The following is a 16,415-nucleotide window of genomic DNA, read 5'->3' as shown; positions in this document are numbered from 1 at the left end:
GCTCACTCACGGCCAGCAGCAGGGCTCCAGCAGCTCCCAGGAATTTGCCCTGAGCGAGGACAGTCCCTGCAGGGCAAGTTGGGGCAGATACAGCCCCTGTCACAGCCTCAAACCCACCAGCCCTGCAAGAAGGACCTAGGCAAGCAGCAGGGAGACCAGCTAGCTTAGCTACAGTAAGAGGCACTGGGGGGATGGAACAGCCTGGCCTAGCTTTTGCAAGGTGTGGGAAGGAAAGGATCCTGCCCGCAGCCCCGCCAACTGGCTGGGGGTGGAGCAGAGCTTCTCCTTCAGCCCCAGCAGCAGCCCTGCAGGCAGCAGCATGTTTTATTATAAAAGCTTTATTTACAGGGCAATGTCTTCACAGGGGCTTGGAAGCAGCATCCCTAGCCCTGCTTCAGCAGAGGTAATGGGGTTGTAAAGTCCAGCTTCTCCATGCAGGTTCTTGGGGGCTTGGAGCCACACTGCAGAAGGTGACCTCTCAGGACTCTCCCTCGCTGTCCTCAGCCAGCACATCCTGGCTGGGCCCTGGATGGGTCCCAGCCTGAGACTGGGTCAGCACCGACCCAAAGAACAAGGAGCGGAACTGAAAGAGATGCAGCAGGATGTGGGGGCAGGGGGGAGAGATGGGGGCGGGGTAAGAGGACTCCCCAGCTTCCCTCTCCACCCATGCTCCCCCTCCACCCACATGGTCCCATTCCCCCCAGGCTCCCATACACCCCTGCCACCAGCAACTGGGAGTCCACACAGCTCCCCTCCACAGAACAGCCCTGATGCCTCTGCCCACATTAGGGCACCCCCCCAGTCACCACCACATACCTTTTTTTGGGGGGGGGTCCCTGGCACAGCCACCTCCAGATCGCTCTCCATGGCACCGCACGGATGGGGGCATCTCTGGGGAAAGGTGGGGCTGGAGGGCAGCCCTGGCCCCTCCTCACATGTGGTCTCCATAGCAATCATGTAGGAATCAATATCATCGGCTGTGAAGTCATCAGCAGTAGCCAGGGGAAAGGCACTGTGGGGAGAAGGGAGTGGGGCTGGGGCCACAGTCAAACCCTGCCTCTGGAGATGGGGTCCTTACCCCTCCCCCTTGTGGCCAGCCCAGTAACCCAGCTCTCCCACCCTTAGGCTTCCCCACAGAAGCTGCTACCTGAGTCTGCAGACAGCCTGCAACAGCAGCTCTACGAGGGAGGTGGCAGCCAACTAGTCTGATGGGGCTGTTCACTCTGAACTCTAATGACAACTGTGAATGCTACTTTCAAACCCACAGGGCCCTGCTTACCCATTGGCCGGCTGAGCCTGCAAGGTTGTGGAACGGACCTGAGAGCTGCTGTTGGGGTCTGACAGGGTGGCCAGGACCAGGTGCACTTCCAGCAGGGGGTCTGACAGGGTGAAGATGGCTGGCCTGCAGGGATAGCACAGGGGGATGAGACAGATTGGGAGGGGCGGTCCAAGACTCTACAGGGACAGCAGAGGGTGTGTACAGAGCGAAAAAGAGAGCTACAGCAGGAGGCTGGGGAGTCCACATGCGACCCCAGCCAATCCAGAGGGGCAGGGAGTGAGTGGCAATGAGTACGTGATCCCATCTGGAGAGAGCCAGCTCAGGGCACTGAGGTAGAGGGAGCATCCCCACCCCACAAACATTTGGCCTGGACATACCTGCCGGGGGAGTCGAAGTGGATGTTGAGAGGCAGGTTGGAGGACTCGGCGAAGCTTAGGAGACCCTAGGGGCAGACAGACAGGGTCAGTGAGGCAGCCTCACCCTCTGGGGCTAGAGCAGAAGAGCTGGGGGGCAGGGGGGCCCTGCTTGCTCACCCGGAACTCCTTGAGGCAGAAGGTGACATGGGACTGCTGCTGCACCTGGACATCCTGGAACTCATCCTCAGAGAGGCACAGCTCGGTCACCATTATCCTGCTGGGCTCTGGGGACAGAGGGGGCTCAGCATCAGCCTCCTGGTGTCCCCACACTGCCAAGCCACCCCCCAGGACCCACCGGCCACTCTCCATAAACAGCTGCCAAAACCTCCCGCCCCAGAGATGCCAGCCAGCCCAGACACCAGGGCTTGTGGAGTTGGACATGGGGCTCTTCCCCTCTAGGGGGTGCCAGCTCCAATCCAGCCCCATGGCAGGAGGACTGGGCCGTGCTGTGTCTCTTTAGGATGAAGCCCATGGTGGGTGGGCTGGCTCACCTGTCTCCTCATCCAGGTAGTTGCGGAAGCTCACCTTCCCGGCAGGGCTGACCCCCAGCGTCACCTCGGCCAGTGTCACCGGAAAATGGACCACAGCATCCACCAGCACCCTGCCACCAGAGGTGAGCGAGCTGTGAGCCCCACCCTACAGACATAGCTGCATCCTCCCACCCACTCCGTGGAGCGCCCCAGAGAGCCAATTGAACCCCCGATCCTCCCACCCCCTCCGTGCCAAGCTACTGCCCCAGAGAGCCTGCTGTGCCCCTCGATCCTCCCACCTGTGCCAACCTAGCACCCCAGAGAGCCAGCTGTGACGCCAATCCTCCTACCCTCTCTGTGCCAACCTAGCGCCCTAGAGAGCCAGCTGTGCCCCCCCCGAACCTCCAACCTCTTCCATGCCGACTTTGCACCCCAGAGAGACCGCTTCTGCCCCCCCGATCTTCCCACCCCAAACTAGCACCTAAGGGAGCCAGCATATGTTCCCAATCTCTCTGCGCTCCCCTCATCTATATCTGTGGTTCTCAACCAAGGGTCCACAGCACCCCAGGGAGGCCGCGAACTGGTTTCAGGGGTCTGCGGGCTCCACAGTTGAAGCCCGGAACCCCAAGTCCCTTTCCCCCGCGAGACTAAAGCCAGAAGTGAAGCTGCAGGGCCAAAGCCTGGCGCGCCGAGCCCTGGTGCCCCATAAGGCAGAAGCCCCCAGCCCCACAGGGCTAAAGCCCAGAACTCCTCCCCTCACCCAGTGGCTGAAGCCCACAGTCCCAAGATCCCCCCTGACACTGCGGCTGAAGCCCCTGAGTCCCAGCCCCAGCGGGCTCATGTCCCTCCCTCCCAGAAGACGCCCCTGCTTTGGTAGCTGAAGCCTGGAGGCCTCCCCACTGAGCCCTGGAATTTTTATAGCATGCAGGGAGGCCTCAGAAAGAAAAAGGCTGTGAACTCCTCAGCTATACCTCATGCTTTGCTTCCTCTCCCCTGACTTGGCAGAGGCCACTCACCGGGCAGGGGCGCGCAGCATGTTGGCGCACAGATCCTTGTTGAAAACGGCCTGCAGCAACTCGCACTCTTGGAATGACAAGTTGTGGGTCTTGGTGACTCCTGGCAAGGGCATCGGGACAGCAGCTCAGGGCCAGGGCCGTCTTTGCCCTGGCATCAGGACCATCACCAGCCCAGAACCCACCCCTGCAGATCCTCCCCAATGCACCTCACCAGCCTGGCCCTGTGTTCAACAGGGAACCAGGCCGAGGGTCTGACCCTTGGAAACTGCCACACACACACACACACACCCCCGCCCCCAAAGCTTCACTCACCCCTTGGCCCTGCCCACCTGCAGGCCCCCTTCCGCTTCCCAGTACCATTCATTGCAGGGCCCCCTCTGCCCACCTGGCCCCCAGCTCCGCTTGCCCCAGCCCTCCAACCCAAACTCACTCCATCCAGGCCCCCTGCTACCGTCACTGGACCCCTGAGGTGCCCCCTGTCATTGGAGGGCTCCCTCATTTCCCTCCCCCACCCTGCTAATGGAGTTTCCTGGACACCCCTTCTTGTCCCAGCAGGGCCACCCAGATCCCCACCTCCCACTCCACTAGAGGGCTCCCCAGCAGCAGTGCACTCACCGTACTTGCAGTGCAGCTGGACAACCAGCCGGCTGGCCCGGGGGTTCAGGGAAATCAGACACTTCTCCACAGTCTTCTCCAGCGAGGGCAGCGAGCGGAACACACCCAGGAAGGACTAGGGGGTCATAGACACCACCCTGTCACCACCTGCACCTCCCGCCACACAGCTGGGGAAATGGCTCCCAGCTCCCCTGCTGTAACCATGAGACACCAATTCCCCTTCCAGAGCCAGGGAGAGAACCCAGGACTCCTGCAGATTCACACCAAGATTCTTTCCCATGGAACAGGATGGTCCCAAGCCCCAATCCCTTCCTCACTCCCCCACCACACCCTGTGCCAGCTGCACTCACTGCCCAGGGCAAAGGAAGTCACAAGCTCCTGCTCCCTGCAGGCGAGCCCCTGGGACACAGGAACTAGGCACACAGGCTGCTAGGAGACAGCACAGGCCAGGGGTGCAGCCAGGGGCACAGCCCTGAGCCCAGCTCTCCCTGGGCAAATGGACTACTCCCCCACCATAGAGCCAGGGCCCTCTGCTGGGCTTCCCATATCCCAGATATCCCTATGCCCTGGGGCATCCCTCTGAGGCCCACCCTTGACACCCTGATGGCACCACAGCCTCACCTTCATGAGGACCTTGCAGCGGAAGGTCTCCCCATCGGGGTCCAAGTTCCCTTCCTCGTAAAGCTGGAAGAAGAGTGGGGCGAACAAGAAGCAGGCGTAGGCTGAGCGGGAAGAGTTCACAGCACGCAGGGAGAGCTGTGGAGAGGAGAGCCAGCCGCATCACCGACCAGCCCAACACGGGGAGAGCCAGCCCCGCCACCAACCAGCTCCTCCGCCTCCCCCATGGGAAAGCCAGCCCCATCACCAACCAACCCCCCCGCAGGAGAGCCAGCCCCATAACCAACCAGAGAGCGACCCAGCTTGCTCCTCTTGGAGCTCAGTGACAACTCCCAAACCCTGATTAGACACCCCTGTCCTCTGCTGACAACCCCCTTCAGTTCTTCCCTCCCCCTCAGATCAGAAGGGTGCCCCCCAACAGTTAGAACAAACCCCCCCTTACCCCATCCTCCGTGGGCTCTACATAGAGCTCGTCTCCGATGCGGGACAGAGAGTGCACGGCCTTCCCTATGACTGGGGGGGAAGGAGAGAGACAGTGACCCTGCGCCAGACCCATCCCACCCCAACTCCCCTAAACTCCTGCTCTCTGAGGCAGGAAGAAAGGCCATTTGGAGCCAGCGCCCCCTAGAGGGGAAAGGCCCCGTGTCCCATTCCCCACCCTGCTGAGACCAGTCCCTCTGCCCTGGGCCAGATGGGAGCCAGTGACCCTTAGGGGGAAAGGCCTCACATCCTATTCCCCATCCCCATGCCCAGCTGGTAGCCCTGCACGCACCTTTGACATTGCCCCCGGTAACAAGGCACCTCATGGCCACAGAGTGATGCAGCTGGGCTCTTTCCCACCCTTGGGTGGGGAGAGTGTCAAACTCTAACCCCGGTCACAGCGCCGTGAACCCCAAGATAATCCAGCCCTGTGGTGGGGAGAGTCTGTGCCTTGCGTGCTGCACTGGGGCCTCTTCCAGGGACTAATCAGTACAACATGCTGGGAAGAAATGGGAGAGACACCACCCTGAATAATCAACTCAGCACATCTCTAGTTCCTTTCCCCTGAAGGATCCCAAAGCACTTCCCCTGTATGCACAGGGATCCCTTACCCAGGGCTGGTGCAAGGATATTTGCGCCCTAGGCAAAACTTCCACATTGCGCCCCCCCTTCCCCTCCTTTCCCCTCCCCTCGTACTGCTTCACTACGGTACAAAGTGGCAATGACAATATCAATAGGACAAATTTCAACAACCTACACACACATAGTCGCACATAAACATATACACTCAAACACTGAACATACACACACAACTGACACAAAGTTAATACTTGATGCAGCAGCACTTGCCAGAGTCTTAGATCTGAAACAACTCAACAAAAATAGTTAGCCTCAGTCGACAACCTCCGAAAACTAGTCAACTTAGCACTAAAACAATCTGTCAGAACGGGTGATGGCTGCGCATGACGAGGAAAATGACATCGCACACACACACATTCTAGGTACCCAGAGGGGGAGGTTTCCATGTTTGGTAACTATAATGCCTCATGGTGCCTGCTTGTCTCTGCATTGACCAGCTGTGGCTCCAGGTGAGCACTTCCCACAGAAATCCTGAGATGGGTAAACTGCCCCAAGAAATTTAAAAATGTCCTGGGCCAAATGTAGAATGAGGGGGGCAGGCAGGGGTCACTGAGGCTGCAGGGGGCACACGGGGAGGCAGTGGCAGGTACCCAGGTACCATAGAATATCAGGGTTGGAAGGGACCTCAGGGGACCTAGTCCAACCCCCTGCTCAAAGCAGGACCAATCCCCAATTTTTGTCCCAGATCTCTAAATGGCTCCTTCAAGGACTGAACTCACAACCCTGGATTTAGCAGGCCAATGCTCCAACCACTGAGCTATCCCTTACCCTCAGGCTTTGGGCAAGGAGTCCCGCTCCATCCCCCTAGCGCCCGCCTGCAGCTCCCATCTGGTCTTGCCACAGCCCTGCTCTGCGAAGGGTCCTGCCTTAGGCGGGACAAGCCTGGCCCATCTTGTGGGCCCGTAGGAGCTGTGCTCCGCCTCAGAGCAGGCCAGGCCCCGTGCTCCCCACCCTGGAGGGGGCCGGCCCGGCTCCCCTCAGGGCTGGATTAACTTTTTGTGGGCCCCTCTGGGGAATGAAGAGGCCGGGCCAAGAACACAGCAGGCAGGGTGGATTTGATTTAAATCATGACTTAAATCACTAGTTAGAAAGACTTGATTTAATCATGGGTTTCTACATAAAAGTGCATTCTTGTTGGTTGTTATAACCTTAATACATATTCTTCACAACTCAGAGATAGATGTAGGTTTCATTTTTAGAAGGTACACACTATACATTTTTTAAATGATTTATTTTTGAAAACTTTTCAGATGAAAATGAATGATTGTTTGGTTATTTCATTTATCAAAGATAATTGGAGCAGATATTTATGAAGTCATTGGGAGGTGAACTATCTTCAATTCAAGAGGTTAATCATTAATATTTGGAGGATTTTCTTGCCAGGCTGTTTTAGGAGGAGAACATCACCAGAAAGACATTTAAATTGTTTTACTTAGCTAAAACAACAACGTTAAGTAGTCTCGATTTTTTTCTTCAACAGCAAACAAAATATTTTAACAAAAAAAAGCATATGTAGTCTTTGATTTTTAACATTTATAATATTTTAACAAAAAAAAAGATATGTAGTCTTTGATTTTTTTCTTCAACAGCAAACATAAAATATTTTAACAAAAAAAAGCATATGTCCCTCACTTCTCTCATTTATCTCCAGACTTCTTCTCCTTGTCCAGATCTATTCTGCCCCAAATTCTATTCTTCTATTCATTGAACTTTTTGAAACTTTCACTTTTAAAGAGAGGTAAGGGGTTGACCCTGTGTACACAAATTTGCAGAGGGACAATAGAGTTGAGGTCTGTTATTTCTCACCTCTATACATTAATTTATTTATTTAAAACATTTTTGCTGTTAACAACCGTGTTATCTCTGGAGACACAAGTCCACAGTTTGAGAACTGCAAAACTAAGCATCTCTGAAGGTATCTTCTAGACTGAGCACTGAGTCCCATTGGGTAGATAGAAAAATTAACATAAATAATCTATACAGAACCCCATAAGATTGGGTCCCTAATCCATGAACTATTAGAAATCATTTACAAAACTTTTCTTAAACATTACATGAATATATTGTCTCATACTATAGAATTAGAATTTATAATCCCTATTCCATCATAGTTTTAATTAAGATATAATGTATCTTTAGATGGATTTTTCCCTCAAAAATCCGATTTAAATTAAAAAAAAATCCATTTTTTTTAAGTCATTGATTTTTATCCACCTTGACAACTGGGCATGGTGGGGGGGAAGGATTGATCCCCAGCTGGAGCAAGACAGGGGCCAGGGGCAAGATGAGCACAGTGGGTCATGGGGGGAGGATTAGTCCCTGCTGGGGGTGGAGATGTGCAGGAGTCAGGGCATGAGGTGGGCAGGCTGGGTATATGTGGGGGTGCAGGAGTCAGGACTGAGGGTGTGTGTGAGGGGGGTTCATGAGTCAGGGCATGTGGTGTGCGGGGGTTGGGTATTTGTGGGGGGTGCAGGGGTCAAGGCTGGGAGGTGTGGGGGGTGCAGGGGTCAGGGCAGAGGGCTGGAGGTGTGGGCTAGGGTCATGGGGATGCTCCCAGCCCCCTGCCCTGAGCGGCTCACGGCAGGGGGCTGGAGGGGATATACCCCGATTCCACCCCTTTCCCCCAAGGCCCCGCTCCTGCCTCTTCTCCACTTCCTCCCTCTCCCTGGCAACAGCTGATCGGTGGCAGGGAGGAAGAGGGAGTGAGAGGGGGAGGTGGGAACCCAGCACGCTGGGGGAAGAGGCGGGGGAGGGGAGGAGCTAGGCTGCAGGCACAGCCTGCCTTATTGAAGTAGAACAGAGCCCCAGCACCAAGCTTCTGCCCCTGCAGGGGAGGGCGGGGGACGGAGAAGAGTGGCCGCTGGGGCCCCTTCGGAGTGTGGGCCTGGCACCATGATGAATCTGCTACTGCCCGCAGTGCTGCCCCGCCCGCCACAGTGAAAGCTGCACCCAGGGTCCGTCCCCCGGTGCTGCGCGGCGGCCAGGCAGTGCCCATGCTCAGAGAAAAGACAAGTTTAAAATGTAAAAAAAAAAAAATTGGGGGGCACCGCTTTTTGGCGCCCCCAAATCTTGATGCCCTAGGCGATCGGCTCATTCACCTAATGGTTGCACCGGCCCTGCCCTTATCCAGCACTAATGTGCAGCCACCTCTGGGGTGGGGCTAGGCAGCTGTTGAACAGCCACACAGGAGTGCCTAGCGGGAAGTGAAGGAGAACCCCTGTCAGACTGAAGCTTCAAGAAGAATCAAGGGAGGTAGATTTACTTTCTTAGTCCCCTGCTGGAGCTCCTAATCTTGCCCCTGCATGTTACCCCTCCCCCTCCTGGGGGCTCATTCCCTTGCCCTTAGGCCGATTGCCCCCCCACCCCCTTCTCTGGAGTCTCCCCCTCCAGCTCCCTGTACTGTTTTGTGGCTCTTCTCATGCCCTAGGGTTTGTCAATCCCTTTCTGGTTCCGAGAAACCCAGCTCCCAAACACAACATCCCAACTGCCTCAGCTCTGCAAAGAACAGGGCTCCGTTCCTGCTGTGGGAGACGCACACCAGCCTCAACCTGCACCAGCCTTTCCTGCAGCCTCATCCCATCACAGACCCAGGTGGTCTCCTTTGCCACGTGTCCTCCCCCAGCTCCTTCTGGCCACTCTGGCTGTCCCATCTCCCAGCCAGGTTCTGGCTGGCAGATCATCCCTCTCAGGTGTCCCAGCTGCACTTGCCCATTCAGTGCCTCATTTTGCAAGTCACTGCCCACGTTCCTAACCTCTCCCCTTCTTTTAATCAGCCCCCTCCTTCTCCAGGGAGCCTTTCTGTCCTGTGCTGATTGCAACTCCTGCCATTTTCACAGCAGCTGCAGGTCTCCTTAGCGAGCTGGGTGCACCCTCTTCCTGGGCTCTGGCTACACCAGGTTAGGAAGATAGATGGCTAAATAACAGTGATTAACCTAACACCTAGTCAAGAAAAAACAAACTGCACTTTAGATGTTTAGCATACACTGAGCCAGTCAATGTAATGCCTGAGTTAGTGAGACTGAGCTAATCTAATCCCATTTAGCGAGCAGATTGAGGGACATGATCATCCCCCTCTATTCGACATTGGTGAGGCCTCATCTGGAGTACTGTGTCCAGTTTTGGGCCCCACACTACAAGAAGGATGTGGATAAATTGGAAAGTCCAGCGAAGGGCAACAAAAATGATTAGGGGTCTGGAACACATGACTTATGAGGAGAGGCTGAGGGAACTGGGATTGTTTAGTCTGCGGAAGAGAAGAATGAGGGGGGATTTGATAGCTGCTTTCAACTACCTGAGAGGTGGTTCCAGAGAGGATGGTTCTAGACTATTCTCAGTGGTGGAAGAGGACAGGACAAGGAGTAATGGTCTCAAGTTGCAGTGGGGGAGGTTTAGGTTGGATATTAGGAGAAACATTTTCACGAGGAGGGTGGTGAAACACTGGAATGCGTTGCCTAGGGAGGTGGTGGAATCTCCTTCCTTAGAAGTTTTTAAGGTCAGGCTTGACAAAGCCCTGGCTGGGATGATTTAATTGGGGATCGGTCCTGCTTTTGAGCAGGGGGTTGGACTAGATGACCTCCTGAGGTCCCTTCCAACCCTGATATTCTATGATTCTATGATTTAACCCATCCCTCCCCTAAATCCTAGACTGGACATGGTCCATATCACTAACCACACTGGTCACCAAGGCCAGACTGAACAGGGATGCCTGCAGTTGGGACTGGAGGCAGGTGATGAGGGTCCCAGCCCACACCTCCCTACAGCTCGCTTTGTTAGCATGGAGCCTGCAGCCCTACTGTCAGTTTCTGCAACTCTCCATCTGCATCCCCATCCAAACCACTCTGAAGGGCCTATTGATCCCGCCAGCACAAGAGCAGCCACCCAGGCAAGGAAACAGAACTGAAAGGGAAGATGCTTTGTCAGTGCAGGTGTGCCGCTGCTGGGGGCATCAACAGACTCTGCAGCGCCCAGTCCTTCCCACCACACACTGCCCCCCACCTCCCCAGTACCTGTCCCTGCCCCCCACACACTGTCCCCCCAGCAACCTGTCCTACTCCACTCCTACATACTGCTCCCCTGCCCTGGCCCACCTCCAGCACCCTGTCCTGTCCCAACCCCACACCAGACACTGCCAAACTTCCACACCACCTCCAGCACCCTGCCCTCTCCCACCTCCCCTCACCTCTGGCACCCTGTCCTACCCCCACATGCTGTTCCCCTCCCTACCCATCCCATCCCCATACCACACACTATCCATCTGCACCCTGTCGTACCCTGCCCCACTCCAACACACCCTACCAAATCCTGCCCCAAGCCACCCCATGCATGAGCAATCATGCCTGCCTTAGACACCGCTCTTAGCCCCGCCCACCTTAGCTCCGCCCCATCACACCTGTCCCCGAGGCGCGCTCCCCGTCCTTGCTCGGTGCTGCCCGATCTCCAGCGACCCCAGCGCAGAGCGGGGCGGCCCGGCCCGCCACTCGCCGGACAGCTCCCGAACAGGAGGCGCCCGGGCTTCTGGAGAGACAGCGCCTCTTCCGGATGCTCTCGCCCAGCACCCGCGCCACTCGTGACGCCGCTTCTGGGCAACCCACCTCCCCTCCCCTCGGCCGTCTTCCCATTGGCCGAGCCCGGTCTCGGCCCGCCTCTTAGCCTGTCCTACTGGCTCACGGGTCACGTGGAGGGGGAGCTCTTCACTTCGCGTGACAAAGTCTCCAGCGAGGAGCCGCGCCGGCCCGGCTAGAGGCCACGTGAGCTCCCTGGGTGGAGCCTTGTTCTGGCTGTCCCCGCGTCACCCAGGCCACTTCGCCTGGTGGGCTCGTCCCCTCCTGCCATTGGAGGAGCCGAACGACGCTGATTGGCTGGGACGAGAGAGGGACAGAACTACCAGCCAATGGGGCCTCGAATGCAGGAGGTAGAGTGCCGGGTCAACCAAGAGCCTCACCCCGGCCTAGGCTCCCTCCCCTGCTACCCCCTGGCTCAGGTCCTGCCCCGCCTGCCCTCACAGACCTTCCCTGGTGCCCAGATTGCCCCCACCCCCCGAGACAGCTCCTGCTCGGGCTCCCTCCCCCACTCTCAGAGACCCACTCCCAAGCTCAGAGACACACCCCACTAGACTCAGGCTCCTTTCCCTGCCCCATCTCAGAGATACCCCACCCCCTGGGGCCCAGGCTGCCCCTCTGGCCCCCACTCAAACACCCCCCCCCGAGTCTCCTCCCCTGGGCCCAGACTCTTTCCCGCCCTCTGGGCTCACCTCATTCTCCTCTTGGAGACTTTAGGCTCAGGTTCCCTCCCCAGGTCCCACACTTGCTACCCCAGGTTTGTTGGAAGCTGTGGTCTCCATGGGCAACCACAGTCTACCTCTTTGTGGCACATGATCTAGGTGGCCGCTCAGCCATGCCCCGGCACTGGCACCTCATCTGGGCACAAGCTGCTCATGCAGAGGATGAGGACAAGAAGCAAAGGGACCAGGAGGAGCCTTTGCAAGGGCTTTCCTAGCCCCTTCCCAGCTCAGGATCCTTTGTCGGGGCTGAAGCTCCCTCCCTGTGCCCTAGCTGAGCAGGACCTCGCGGCCTCCCCATCACAGCACAGGAAAACGATTCTGGTGAGCTCTGTTCTGGTGAGTGACTGTCAAACCCACCTCTTGGGGCCCTGTACTCATCATCTCAGTGACACAAATGCCTCAAACTCCCCAGGAGCTGGGAGCTATGCTAAGGTCTTCCCCGCCTTGTAGCATCACCAGCAAGAATGATTCGGCAGGCCATATCCTGACCTCTGTGCAGTCATCACCCAAACTGTCCTGTGACCTTCAGGTCACACCCTCAGGTGAGCCACGTGCAGCCACATTCCCCTCCCCCTCATCACCGTTGGGTCCTGGTCCCATGTGAGCCACACAGTCCTAACCCCATTGCCTTCATTAGATTGCCCAAGTGTAACCAAGAGCACTTGGCTCATCTAACCGTTCTACTGGTGATGTGTGAGCCAGACTAGCCTCTGGTTCCCTCTCCTGTCACTGGGCTGAGTCTATGGGGCTAACAGGAAGTTTTGTTTCCTTGAGAAACGGGAGCTCTGACTGTTATCTCCAAGGGGTGTTCTGTGCAGCACAAAGGGACTGTTATGCCAGAGGTACTTCTTGCTGCAAACTGCAACTGGTAATGGAGCCGACCTCTGTCCCCTCCTTTCTGTGATGCCAGGCTTCTAGGGCCCTGGTAGCCCCCTATCCCCTCTCAGCAGCTCTACATGAAGGTTCCTTTTAGCTGAGCAGCCCCTCGGGTTTCAGCATTTCCAGACTCTGGGAGTGTTTTTGTAGTGTTGGGAGATTGACTCCTGGATGGGTGAGATATCTAGTTTTGGCCTGCTGTCCATCACTATCATATCTGAGCACCTTCCACACAAAAGATCAATAGCAATAAGGAAGTCCCCAGTGACAGGCCTCCTAAGTAGGGAGTTAGGTAGCGGGCAGGCCCCATTGGTATCCTTACAGGTGGGGACATCAAAGCAGGCATTACGTAACTGATCAGTGGATTCCCTATGCTTTCGGAACCCATCCTGGCCCCCAGCAAAGAGATGGGGATTACACTCCTTGAGGGACTGGCCCACGGTCTGAGATGGGAACAATGATGTTGGGTAAAGGGCCATGGTGTGGAGAGTCTGTACAGAAAGGGAAAATAAATAAAGTGCTCTAAAAATAATGGGCAGCAAGCCCAGGATCATGTGTTCCTGGGGTGGAGCCTTGAGGGAATCCAAGGGATCTGGTTTGATAGGGAATTCTAACAAAAAAATACCTCATGTGGGACCTGCCTGTTGTCAGACTTTGTAACTGCAAGAATCCCTCATTACTACCCTCCTAGCATCCATCATGTTCACTTGTTGTGCTGGCTTTTAATAATGATTGGAGCTCTTGGGAGTAGGGACCATCCTTTATTCTGTGTTTGTGATGTCTGTGTATTCTCATGAAATGGAGCTCTGATCCTGATTTAAGCAATAGAACCACAGGGTTAACCCCCTCCAGAGCCAGAGGAGAGATGCTGAAATTATCTTTATTTAAGACAAGTTAGTGGCCTTATGGTTAATGCTACCACTCTTCGCTTGCAATAAATCCCACAGCTCCTCCTTTCTTTCCCACCTCCTTTCCTTTCCTTTCTTTTCCCCATCTCTCTTTGATTAATATGTTTAGGGTGTGTTGCTTAGTTTTGGAGGAGGGGGGAAATGGAGGGGATGATAGGTTGAGGTGAGAACCCTGGAGTCCAGAGCCCTCTCTGAATCCCCTAGAACAGGTACAGCCAGGGAAGCTGGTGGAGGGCCAAGTCCCCACCGTCCCTGAATTAGCTCAATAACTCTCTGGTACAGTAACTCCTTGGCTTCTCTGCTGGGAGCCCATTAGGAGGTGCCCATTAGGATTGTGGATGTTGGGGACTGGGCTCAGACCCACCAAATGTGTTACATATGGGATTTCTGTGCCCACCATAGAATGGGCTCTGGGTGCAGTCCTGCAGAGAGGTGAAGAACCAGAACTGCATTCCTGTGCCCCTACAATGGGCTCTGGGTTTAGCCTTCAGAAGGAGGAAAAGAACTGGAACTGGACATCAGTGGCCCCTGGAAGAGGCTCTTGGCACAGCCCCTCTTCCTCCCAAGAGGAGAAGAAGAACCAGATTTGGTGTTTAGCGTGTCTGTTCCAGCTCTTGAACAGCAACTGGGCTCCTATGGAGCGAGCATCCCCATGAGGATCTCTGGCCTCGGGGCTCAGAGTTTTATGGAGCTGTGGATAGGACACAGCTGGCTGGGATCGTGATGCACACACCTCTGCAGTGTCCAAAGCCATGTGCACCCCTCCCCTCCTCTATCCTGACCTCCCAGATCCTGCACTGACTAGACACAGGGGAGGCTAACACTAGGCGATGAGTGGTGGGGCTTGAGTCTGTGGAGCCCTTAAGTTAGGTCAGGGAGAGTCTATAACCCCCTCTGGGGGAGACTCCCACACCCACACAAGGTCAGTCTCACCGTAGAGCGGCCCTCTCAACAAACCAACCAACCCACTCACACAGGGTCAGCTCTCCCAAGCACCACCATCAACTGCTTCCCCACTCCTCGTTCACACAGAGTCAGTCCTGCCTATTCCCCAGCACAGCGCCCCCCCCCCCCCGACTGCAATCACACAGGGTCAGCATCACCTGCTCCCCAGAACTGTTTCTCTATGCCACATTCACGCAGGGTCAGCACCCCCTGCTCCCCAGCACTGCTTCCCCACTCTCACACAGGGTCAGCTCCTGCTGCTCCACAGCACTGATCTCCCCCACATTCAGCTCCCCCAAGCACCATCAACCATACTCTCACAGGACAGCCCCTGTACCACTGCTCCCCAGTACTGCATCTCCACACTCAAACAAGGTCACCCTTCACTCTCCAGTACTGCTCCCACACCCCACCCTCTCACCCCACCCTCTCAGGCTCAGCCATCACTGCCCATCATGCTCCCCACACACATACTCACTCAGGGTCAAGTCACATACATTCCAGAACCACCGGCTCCCTGCAGAGACTGTCCTGACCAAGGCAGCAGCCAGTCCATATAGATCTTTATTTATTTTCTGTGGGCTTTGTTTTGAGAGACAGACAGACAGACACAGCTGGTCTTTGTGTTCTGGCAAACTGTTGCATTTCATGTTTTTCCCAGCAGGGGGTGACAGGTGCTTATCACTGCACTGAGAAATGAGGAAGCGAAGTGCCTGCTCTGTGTGTGGAGAAATCCCCTGGCTGGCTCCCAGCAGAGCCACCCGGAATCCCCTTGGAAGTGGGAGGGGACAGAGCTGCGGGCTGGGCCCCTGAGATCCCAGCCCCAGGTTCTCACTTGGGGGAGGGGGCATTTTAGAGGCTTGGGGAGGATTTAAAGTAGGAAACTGAAGGGTCACCAGAGTTCCAAATCTCCCCTCTGCAGAGGTTCCAGCGTCTGGCTGCCTGGTCTCAGAGGTAGGGTATCTGTAGACTGCTGTCCCACATGTCCCTACATGTCTCACTGTGAGGCCGCTCTTCTTTCTCTGATTCCCATCTCCAAGGGGACCTATGGACTCAACTTCCACTCCTGCAGGGGTGGGATAATGCCATGGAGGGAGCTCTGGGGTATTCAACTGTCGCCCAAAGCAGAGAGAAGAGAGAGGCTGATGGGAAGGCAGAAAAGATGGGTAGGGGCGGGGGGGGGGAATGGATGAGAAGGAAGGAGAGATGGGCACAGTCTAGACAGGAGAGTGGCGGGGGCAGGGTCAGTGGGAAGGGGTGGGAAGGTGCAGTGAGCAGGGATGGGAGCGAGGCCAATGGAAAGGTCAGCAAGTGGGAGGCTTGGCTGGCTGATGGCGCCGCTGGAGGGCGAATGTGCAACTCATGTTCTGCAGAAGGTGAGGTCAGCCGCCCACGATGCTTCCTGTGACGTTGCCCAGGAGCGAGGCGCCTGGGGGGACGGGCAAGAGGAGCTCAGCTCGCCTGCCAAGGGGATAGGAGAGCTTGGCAGCCTGCCAAGGCGTGTGTTACCCACTGAGCCAAGCTGGCCAGGTGGAGCCCTTTGCTCTGTGAGTATCCCCTCCCACGCAGAGGATGTCCCAGTCCAGTGCCATGGAGACGACCAAAGTCCTAAACAATGCAGCCGCCAAGCAGAAGAGACAGGCTAGACTGGGAGCAGGCTGCTCAGACACACATCCTCTGGGGACTGCCTGCTATCACATGGCTGTCTCATCCCTGATTCTGAGAGCCCCATCACCATGGCTGGACTGAGCCACTCCATGGAGGGCCTCTGGACATTCCATCTGCATTTAAGAGCAGCTCATGGCGGGCCTAGAACCCACAGGCAGGGCCTGATATAGCCATAGCACTCCTGGTTCTTGTGCTATCTCTCTCT

The 16,415-nt window shown here is 56.2% G+C and overlaps 1 protein-coding gene across 5 annotated transcripts; it reads right to left on the bottom strand.

The window, feature by feature from the left end:
- Positions 1-318: 318 nt before the first annotated feature.
- Positions 319-11,166, bottom strand: RAD9A (RAD9 checkpoint clamp component A). 5 transcript variants are annotated; one of them, XM_084630395.1, is made up of 12 exons: positions 10,923-11,063; positions 5,187-5,393; positions 4,857-4,927; positions 4,418-4,552; positions 3,797-3,911; positions 3,182-3,281; positions 2,187-2,296; positions 1,813-1,919; positions 1,657-1,721; positions 1,280-1,402; positions 817-1,012; positions 319-583 (listed from the first exon to the last, which is right to left on the bottom strand). In XM_084630395.1, the coding sequence occupies exons 2-12, from the start codon at positions 5,218-5,220 to the stop codon at positions 479-481; spliced, it is 1,161 nt and encodes a 386-aa protein (XP_084486521.1). In that variant the 5' UTR covers positions 5,221-5,393; positions 10,923-11,063; the 3' UTR covers positions 319-478. The 5 variants fall into 5 exon arrangements, with proteins under 5 accessions (XP_084486521.1, XP_084486522.1, XP_084486519.1 ...); XM_084630396.1 differs by having other exon boundaries at positions 10,902-11,035; XM_084630393.1 differs by lacking the exon at positions 5,187-5,393 and having other exon boundaries at positions 10,923-11,166.
- Positions 11,167-16,415: the final 5,249 nt, after the last annotated feature.

The sequence above is a fragment of the Lepidochelys olivacea genome (assembly GCF_965140295.1).
Source record: "Lepidochelys olivacea isolate rLepOli2 genome assembly, chromosome: 6".
Lineage (NCBI taxonomy): Eukaryota > Metazoa > Chordata > Testudines > Cheloniidae > Lepidochelys > Lepidochelys olivacea.
This window is presented reverse-complemented; position numbering and strand designations above follow the sequence as displayed.